At 43.6% G+C, this 9,789-nt stretch overlaps 1 protein-coding gene across 1 annotated transcript; it reads right to left on the reverse strand.

Annotated features, from left to right (window-relative positions):
- Positions 1-622: 622 nt before the first annotated feature.
- Positions 623-2,891, reverse strand: LOC103712511. The gene has a single exon (XM_039134175.1). The coding sequence runs from the start codon at positions 2,472-2,474 to the stop codon at positions 1,251-1,253; it is 1,224 nt and encodes a 407-aa protein (XP_038990103.1). The 5' UTR covers positions 2,475-2,891; the 3' UTR covers positions 623-1,250.
- Between the last annotated feature and the right edge of the window lie 6,898 nt (positions 2,892-9,789).

Genomic DNA, 9,789 nt, shown 5'->3' on the forward strand with positions numbered 1-9,789 from the left:
GAACTCATACAACTCCCTCCTTGGATGGTTTTTAATAATGTCTCTCTCTTTTTATAGGCACTACCGGCTATAATGAATGATTAGGATATGTTCAAGTGTCACAATTTCAAAGATTAGAATCCCTCTAGCTATTTTCATGAGAAATTGGAAAAACATTTTATCTTCCTTCTAGCAAGCTTAATCTAATTGGGTTCCTCTAGATAGAGAATCGATACATCCAATGTTGCATGGGAGGCTCGAGCCAGCAGCAGCAGCGCCATATCCTGCTCCTAGTAACATGAAATAGGACCTGATCCACATGCGTAACTGATTGGGCCACATGCTGTCGGTCATCGTAGATCCAAACCCAACGGCTCACTGCCGTCAGCCTCAAATTTCAAAATTCGACCCGATCCACCCTCATCTCGTACCCCATCTTGGGCCCTCCACGTGCCCATCATCCATTCGTGGCAACTGGCACGGCAAGAACCAAGACCTCCCTGCCCGTCTCCACTCTCTTTTGTGATAATTTTTTAGTAACCTATTCAAATTAAAGCCAAAACACTTTATTCCGTCCTGCAGCTGCAGCTAAACAACGCCGGGATGTGCATCACATGAAAATAGACCATTTCTCAGAACAAGGTGATACTCGAATACAAGCCCCATCGAAGGCGAGCAAAGGCGTGGCAGTGGCACGTATTTTCCAATAAACAACAACTAGAATTTCTCGATGCAAAATCGGGGGTGCTCCAAAAGCTATCACGCAAGGGAACAAAATAAAGGAAAATGACAGCAGGAGCTTTCACGCTTTCACAAAAAGTGGGGCAGCTCTGGACGCCTCTCCCTTCGATATCAGGCAAGCCCCGCGAGCGTGTGGGCGCCGTGTCAGAGGAGATATTAACGCGAAAACCAAAGAAATAGGGACAGGCGGCACACCCACCGATCCCGTATCACAGTAGCCTAAAAACAAACAAATCCAACCCCAAAACAAACCACCAAAATTAAACCCAGGCTCTTCGCTGGACCAAATCATTCATGTTATTCCCCTTACCATTATTGCCCCTCTTTTATTTATTTATTGATCACTTTATAACCTCCTCATATATTAAAAATATATATAGTACTTGTACAGGTTATTATTTTTGGCTATACTTTTTCCCCCTATTGTACCATTCTTCGTAACGTTACAAAAGGGTTTGCTTCACGATTTTTTTTTTTTTTTGGAAAAAAAAGAAGGGAAAGGATTCGGTTTTGAATCCGGAAACGGATGGTCAGGATCGAGCGACCGCCTCGGCGAGCTTCTCGATCTTGAGAGCGATCTCTGGCGGTAATTTAACCGGCGGCCGACGCGGCTCTCTATGGCGGCGGAAATCGAAGCTGAGCGCGTCGGAGACGTCGTCGGAGCTCCAGCCGGACCGGCGGAGGGAGTCGGAGCAGCGGTCGGCCTTGAGGAGCAGAGCGTCGAGCACCGCCTCGGTGTCGACCGCCACGGCCTCGCCGTCGTCGTCGAAGAAGTCGGAGGAGGCGGACACGTCGACCATGTCGCGGACGTCCGATTCGTCCCACCCGCCCTCCCGTAGCACCGAGCCGATCCGGTCCAGGTAGGTCTCGACCCAGTCCGGCAGCCTTGGCGGCGGCCGGATCTCGACGAACCGCTCCGGATCCGGCGGCGGCAGCGGCGAGGAGGAGGAGGAGGAGGATGCCGTCTCGTAGGAGGAGGTGGAGGTTGTGGAGGAGGAGTTGCGGCGGCGGCGGTCGTAGGCGGCCGCGTCGCTCCAGAACTCGACCCAACGGGGGGTCTTGCCGGCCAGGGAGTCGAGGCTCCGGCGGGTGGACGGCGAGGACTCGTCGGAGGCGGATGGATGGAGGCGGAGGGAAGGAGAGGGGGAGCGGAAGGCGGACTCGCGGCGGAAGAAGTCGGAGAGGTCGAAGCCGCAGCAGAGGAGGCGGGACTCGTCGACGAAGAAGACGGGGTTGCCGGCGAGGCAGGGGCGACAGGGGATGTAGCAGCGGTCGAAGAGAGGAAGGAGGAGGGGGGCGCGGCGGAGGGAGGCGCGGGCGAGTCGGAGGGCGCGGTCGGGGTCGGCGGGGCGGGGACCCCAGGAGCGGGGCCAGAGGGCGGCGCGGGCGATCTGGAGGGAGACGGCGGCGAGGGGGAGGTCAAGGGAGGTGCGGAGCCGGGGAAGGGAGCGCCAGTCGGGGAATCCGGGGGCGGCGGGGAGGCCGAGGGAGAGGACAGCGCGAAGGTCAGGGGGGAAGGCGAAGCCGAACTGGGCCTCGAGGCGGGCGAACTCGGCGTCGGAGAGGCCCGCGTGGACGGGGACGGAGGAGGCCTTGAGGTGGGAGATAACGGCCTCGGCGAGCGGGGAGAAGGAGAAGATGCCATTGCGGGCGGCGGATATGGCGGGGGCGGTGGCGGCGCGGGTGGAGAGGCGGCGAAGGCCGGCGGCATGGGCAGGGGTGAGGCCCGCCATCCTCCGGTCGACGTCGACCATGTCCGGCGATGGAATCGTTCGTTTAGGGTTCCGGCGACGGCGGAGCAGGACGCTGCTAAGTTATCGGAAATCGAGAGGGAAATGTGAAGAGAGATGTCCGGGGGACGGAGGGAGAGAGAGTGCGGTCGGGGAGCGGGTTTATATGCAGGGGGTGGAGGAGGACAGAGTACGTGCCGGGACCACCTGAGAGATCTAGCCTTTTTCTAGCTCGTAGCTGGATAGCTGCCACGGCGAGCTTTTGTGAGATTTACCATGATGCCCCTTGAGGCGTGGAAATGGGCCTCCCGTGTTGCACCGCTAGGTGCAATTAATCTTGGCTTCCTTTTGTTGTTATTAAATACCAAAGTTACTAACTAGTACTCGTAGGTCTTGTATGTTTGCAATTTAAACCTCTGGTACTATTAAAAACTTACAAAACTTGAAATTGCACAAGATGCTACGTATGATTTTGCTTCTTCACGATATTCTTAACGATAGACTTATTCAAAAACAACAATCAAAACCCCCTTAGCTTAATGGTTTTTCCAAATACCAAACCCAAAATCTCATTTATTTGATAGCAAAAAAATAAACACAAAGAAGTTCGGAATCTTTATTACAAATGTAAAAATACATTTAAACCGTACATATCTTGCTAAGCATGTTGCACATTCACATGTAGACATGCTTGCTATTTGGCTTTAGATACATTTATTTGTGCTCGACAATCCTCATGCAGAATTCTATCCTCAATTTTAATCTTGTACATAGGAGCTAAAATTGTGAACCTAGAAGCGCATGCACAGGGCATAGCTCAAGGCAGCATGGAAAAGTGTCTTCTATGCAAAGCGAGTTTTAGAGGCCCAGTGCGTCATCTTAGAGAAGAATTAAGTGGAGATGGTAGAATAGATTCTACGGAAGAGGCCGAGGGTCTTTGACTATCCACTTCTAGAGGACGTCAAACGGTTATTGCAGAAATGTGCTGTTTTCCAGATTGGCCATATGTTCTAAAAGATGAACAGAATTGCTGACTGGGTCGCCTCCTTTGCTGTTTATTATTTTTAAGGCCTCTTGTTTGGTTAGAGTTTTCAAGGAGAGAAATAGGAAAGTTGTATTCCTATGAAAATATGATTCTCATGTTTCATGTAAAAGTCTTTTCCATGAGAAACAACGAAAAGTTATTTTTCCGCGAGCCGAAAGTCACTCCATTTTTATTTTTTTTCTCAAAAAAACCATCAGCATTAAAGAGACATTAAAGACCTAATTTTTATTAAGGATATAATAGAAATTACGCATAACATTTCCAGAAAAGTGGATGGTCAACCAAACATAAGCACTCTGAAAATCTATCACTTTCTCATGGTCAACCAAACATGCCAAAAGTACTTTCCTAGGCATACTTTTATCAGAAATTTGCTTTCTACGAATCATATTCCTAACAAGAAAAATGCTTCCCGCAAATTAAACGAGCCCGAAATGATTTTTTGAACTTGCTGTGTATCTGTCCCTCCACTGCTATAGAGTATTTTGTCTCTTGACGTTGTACGCAATGCTCACGCGAGATTAGTATGAGCGGCTGATTTATAAAATAATAATAATAATAATACTAATAATAATAATAAAAAGCGCATGCACCACCATGCATGATGCGCAGCATGCATGGCACGTTCCAGTTATTTGGCCGACCTTTGGGTGGGGTGCCCAAGGGGCAGGGATGTCGCTGGGGAAGAGAAGCTGAGTTTTTACCAAAAAAAAAAAGAGAAGCTGAGTCCCCATCACTCGCCGTCCTGTCACGATCGGACGATCTCAATCGGTGGGCCCCGCTGAACCGCGAGCCCAATTGCACGTTGGGCGGTGGCAGCGGCATACATGCGATTTGACATTTTAGCCCTCGGGACGCACCTCCCTGTCCCTGCCCATCACTCCCCCTCATGCGGGAGCCACCATCCGCGCGGCGGTGGTGCTTCCGTGACCTTCTTTCTTCTGAGGTCTAAGCGGAAGCCGCCTTATGGAATGCATTTCACATTACCTTTAGCAAACAAATCTAAGGGGTTTATGAGGTCATTTAATTAGCGAAAGTTAAGTATTAACGAATGAATATATAATTCGCCTTAGATTAACTAATAAATATTCTATCTTGATACTTGTTGGAAAAGTCTTCTAATTAGTCAGAATTAAATATTAACCAACAAACAATTCTCCTTGAATTTTATCTTGATAATTGTTGGAAAACTTCGTTGTCCAATGGCAGCAGATCTTTTACAAGAAAGGCTATTAGATGATCAAGCTTGTCACGAGCAGCTCATGATCAGCTCAAACATTGGCTTGCTTGGTTAGTAAATTTGCTAAGTTAGATCTAAAGTTGGTTTAATTTATTTGAATTATTCTTTGAATTATTAACTGATATAAATTTTTCTACATTAATTGTAATAGATTAATTTATACATAGGAGAATGCATGCCGACTATAATATTGAGATAAAATGTTGAAATTATTTCAAAGCGAACGTATGAAAGCCTCGAGATGGACTAACTTTTGATATAAAAGATATGAGGTCCAATTCGAGGTGGTAGGAAATAATTATCATACTATCAAGAGAAAGAAAATATGAAAGTCTTGCTGGATTTTTTTCCCCAAAAAAAAAAAAAGGTCTTGTGACACCTTTGTATCAAATGAGCTGTTTGAGAGCAGATTAAGTTCAGCTTGAAAATAAATAGGATGGTCCGAGTTTGGCTCAAAATAATAATAAAAAAAAGCCAAGCTTGAATTAGGCTTGGCTCGCTCGAGCTTAGCTTATTTACGCCCCTAATCATTGGTTTCATACAGGCCAAAGAAAGTTAACATGGAATTCAATTAATTAACTCTATATCTTTCCTTAATCTCAGCATGAATTGCATTATATCCGGGGCTAGGAGAGAGTTACTATGTGATTTCGTCCCACTTGCAAAGAACCACCCTCCTACCACGCTGTAGGAAATTCATTAATCGAGCTGGGTTGTAAGGTTTCACCAGAAAAAGAATACGAATGTACCAAGTCTCTCTCCTTTTCACCATCCAAGAGCCCCACCCCTTGTCTTTCCCCCTTCCTTCTTTTTATATATGGAAGCCCGCAGGCTATATCACTTTAGCTTGGTATATGTTATCCTTTCACGCCCAAGTCCCTACTAGCAGTCAAGGCTAAATATAGAAGAAACCCCTCATCCAAAGTATAGTTTTCTTGCCCAAGCCCCACCATGTGTACTCAGCGAGGAGTGTAGGGTTAGCTGTTGTCAAAAGTGGGAGTCTTAATTATTCATATAATCTCCCATATGGGGAACATATAGATCAGCCCTTGGATATTACCCTTTTGATTCTTCCAGGCTGCGTGGTTTATGTGCCTGTTATTTTCTTGTCATTGTTGCAGCAATGTACTAATGCATTTAAATTCTTCCAAACTACTGAAAACAACTAAACTAGAGCTATTGGACCACCAATATTATTTGAAACTACAAGAAGAACATGCATTTAGAGGTGGTCCTCCATAATTACCTTCCTCGCTTGATGGTGGACCATCAGGAACAACTCGAGGACCGAATTACCAGGTCCTCAGTGCAGCCATATATAACACAAGTTCATATTGCCATCATCTTCATCCATACGCTTATAAAGATATAGTTTGAGAACTTTACAACGCAGAGAGGCCTTTAATTTGGATGACTTGCCATGACAAAGGAGACTATTCATTATTGCTCCTCTGTAATCTAAAACTAGAAGCAAACTAAAACTATTTTATTTCTTCAGCAGCAATTGCCACAAAAGCTCACGTTGTCTTCCATGGGAGAATATGTTGGATGGTGTTACTAGCCGTTGCAAGATAATGATTTTATATGCATGGTTGGACGTCCCAAATCTTGTTTAATATTTCCGGTTAAATTTCTTTATTTTTGCACCAAGTGTGAAGCAGTTGACGAGCACTAGTAGTAAGCAGAGATTCCTTCAGAAGCGCGGCTCTGCTCGTGCTTTTGAATTCATAAGAGAGCATGTGGCATCGATCCCAGCCTCCATGCACGTGCTATCACGCGATTGTAGCTTCTCAAGTGATATCACGTCCTCCCCTGTACTTGTCAAAGATAAACAATATTGTCATAAGCCGATGACTGATGATTTTTTGCCCTTAAAGCAAGGTAGAATCTATGGGCTTAATAGAAGAAATGAGGGGATCATTAGCTTGAATGCCTGCTCAAAAAACTATGGTGACAGGTTTTGGTACATCACTTTAGCATCTAATCAAGAAAGGAATCCCAATGGAAGGAGAAATTATATCCCAACCGCGCGTGCACTAGGTGGCGGTGCGCCGCACCAATTATAGCCGCTCATTTCTTCTGTGGATCCTATTCATCAAATCTTCATTTTGGTGCGCCATTATGGGAATGAGCAGTTGTATTGATGGGGTATACCGCCATCTTATGCACATAGTGTAAGATATAATTTTTTGGAAGGAAGACACTTTTCTACCCCTCTTTCCACCTCACCACTAAGATCTCAAAATTTTGTCTACATGTGGAAATGTTAAGAGACGAAAGAATTATTGCTTTTTTCTACGTTTCGGAGATGTATCTCCAAAGAACGGACGGGGGAGGGATCACAAGAAATGTTGCCAATATTTTTATTAGTTGCTAGGGCTCCGCACGTAATATTATCAAATGGATTCTACATCAATTCAAACCCTTCGAGAGTGTGTTAGTAAATGCTGAGAATCATTATTAATGGCAGAATTATAGGATGCGAGAACATTTGGATGAATTCATACGTTTTTGGGGTTTTTGTGAATCTTAGGATTAAGTGAGGCTCCATGACCCTGTTATTTTTCAGAGAAAGGAAAGAAGACTTGCCCTTTAGTTATCAAATCCTAGGTTTTTTTTAGCATGCACTGTCCACGAATCTTATCTATAACCTCTTGTTGCTAAGAAGACGGGTGTGGTCACTAGGGCAAGCCATGTTTTCGATTCTCCATGATCCTTTAGTGGGTGGGTCCTTTGTGCATCTAGTTTGCAGATACAACATGGCTTAAGCTTGCACTCTTAGTTTCTAAAAGGGATAAAAAAGGCATAAATAGATTAATTACGGTTCACATCTTAATGGAAAATTAAAGTTGTCTTAAGTATTCACCTTGTATGTCTCTACGAGGTGGCGCCCATATTACAGGGTTTAAATGATCTTGACCTTCACGAAGCCAAAGGAGAGTGAGATCTCCCATCCACCAACTCAATCTCATCTATTTACTAGCCAATGTCAGTATTGAATTCCAATTGAGGGACACATGTTTGTCTAGTTGGTTAATTGTGTCTTTATTACTTTTGTGCGGAAATGACCACAATAAAATTGGTCCAGTTTGGATAAAAAAAAAATTTCTATTGAAACATGGAATCCAATACAGAAAATATATTGATTTATCCTCTTTATATTTATGTTTTTTAAACAACTTTCTTTATTTCTAAAAAAATAAAAGTGAAAAATTTTCACTTTTATTTTTGTAAAAATGGGTTTTCACCCTTCTCCAACTAACCCCTCTTCTTCCACCCAATCTTATCCTCAGCCCCACCACCCTGGTCCAACGATACTGGCTCCTCGAACCTTGCCGTCCATCTCTTCGTCTAATGCCGAGCTATCCCTCATCTCCAGCTACGTTGCGGAATCCATCCCCACTTTTTTTTTTCTCTACCACTCCCTCGACAGCTATTCCGCCCACCATCGAGCTCTTTTTCATCCTCGATAATAGTCAGCCTTATTTCCTCTCCCTCATCATCGGCTCCATTGCTGGCCCTCATTGTAAAGAGAAAGAGAGAGAGAGAGCGCGCAAATTAAATATACTTTCTATTGTTAGATATCTGAAAAATATAGGAATAAAATTTTTATTTCTTGTTTTTATACAAAAAATAAAAATAATGCCAAATGCAGCCTAAGATGTCATAACCTTTTTTTTAAATATAAAGTAGGCAACCAATAGCATGCTAAGCAACTTTGGGAATCTCTCCCACTTGCTCTCCACTTTCGGTGACAATAATGAGTTAACTCCAGCTAAAACCGTGTTCTGTTGGACAGCAAAAATCAATCAATAAATAATCTTGTAAGGTTAGAATGATAAAATTGTCACCATATGATCAAGTCCTTGTCCCATAAAAACCAATTCACTGGAGAGGGTTCATTTAAGTTATATTAAACCTTCACTCCTTTCAACCTGCACTCCTTTCCCCTCCTCAAAACATCCCTATCATCGGATTCTTATTCGATCAGCTAAGTTAAATAATATCCTTTGATCATTATGCAAAAGAATCATTTCTCTGTGTTCCTAAGAAGAAATTTAAAATTCAAGGTTAATAGTTATTAAGAACCACCATATAAACATGGATGGTCATGACTAGGCGGCTTTTAGAGAAGGGTTGGATGTCAATACTGTATTCCCTAAGGGACATTGGAGACAAGCTACTTACCCTTACATGTATGTACCTTTTTAGTTTACTAAGCTACTTACCCTTACTGTATTCCCTAAGGGACATTGGAGACAAGCTACTTACCCTTACATGTATGTACCCTTCAAGGTTAATAAAGATCCAAACTTTGAATACAGTAAAAGAAAGGCTGAAGTAGTCACTTAGTTGAGGTCCATACTACTCTTTTTCAAGCTTTCTCAGTGAAAGCAAATTTTCTACTTGCTATCTTCAACCATTGTTCCCCTTTTCAGACAAAATCTTCCACATCCTTTAGGGTCGCATATTGTTATGATTTCGAGAGAAAATGGGATTCCTTGATCATCTAAAGGAATATTTTGAATGCATGCATTCACCAACATTTTCAATTCAAGCATCCTTTTTTTTTTCCAGAAGATTTTCAATTCAACTATCATCTAATCATTTTTTGATTTTTTTCTTTCTTTATCCTATGAGAGTTTGTTTTCTCTCTCTTTCACTAAAAAGTGCCATCACAAAACAAAACATGATCTAATGCCAGCGGCACTCGATTGGAGACAGCCCATACTATAAATCCAAAGTGGTGGGCTGCAAAGGAAGCGACTCAGTCTGCAGCACTGTTCGTCTCCTGAAGCATATGTGAGATCCGGAATGAATCTAGCTCCTCCGCCAAGCGCCAAATGTTCCGTAGTAAAATGGCCCGGACTTGTTCCTTTTAGAAGTGTATCCTTATAAACTACCTTGACCAAAATAATTGTGCTCTTAGAAATGTCTAAAGAATAATATTAAAGCCTACTTCATTGGACTAAGGAGGTTCTCACCTGATCTGCCTATCTTTGCTGTTTATCTTCCATGCTTACACATAAAATTATTTCCCCTTGATAGAAGTG

Source organism: Phoenix dactylifera, chromosome 15, assembly GCF_009389715.1.
Source record: "Phoenix dactylifera cultivar Barhee BC4 chromosome 15, palm_55x_up_171113_PBpolish2nd_filt_p, whole genome shotgun sequence".
Classification (NCBI taxonomy): domain Eukaryota; kingdom Viridiplantae; phylum Streptophyta; class Magnoliopsida; order Arecales; family Arecaceae; genus Phoenix; species Phoenix dactylifera.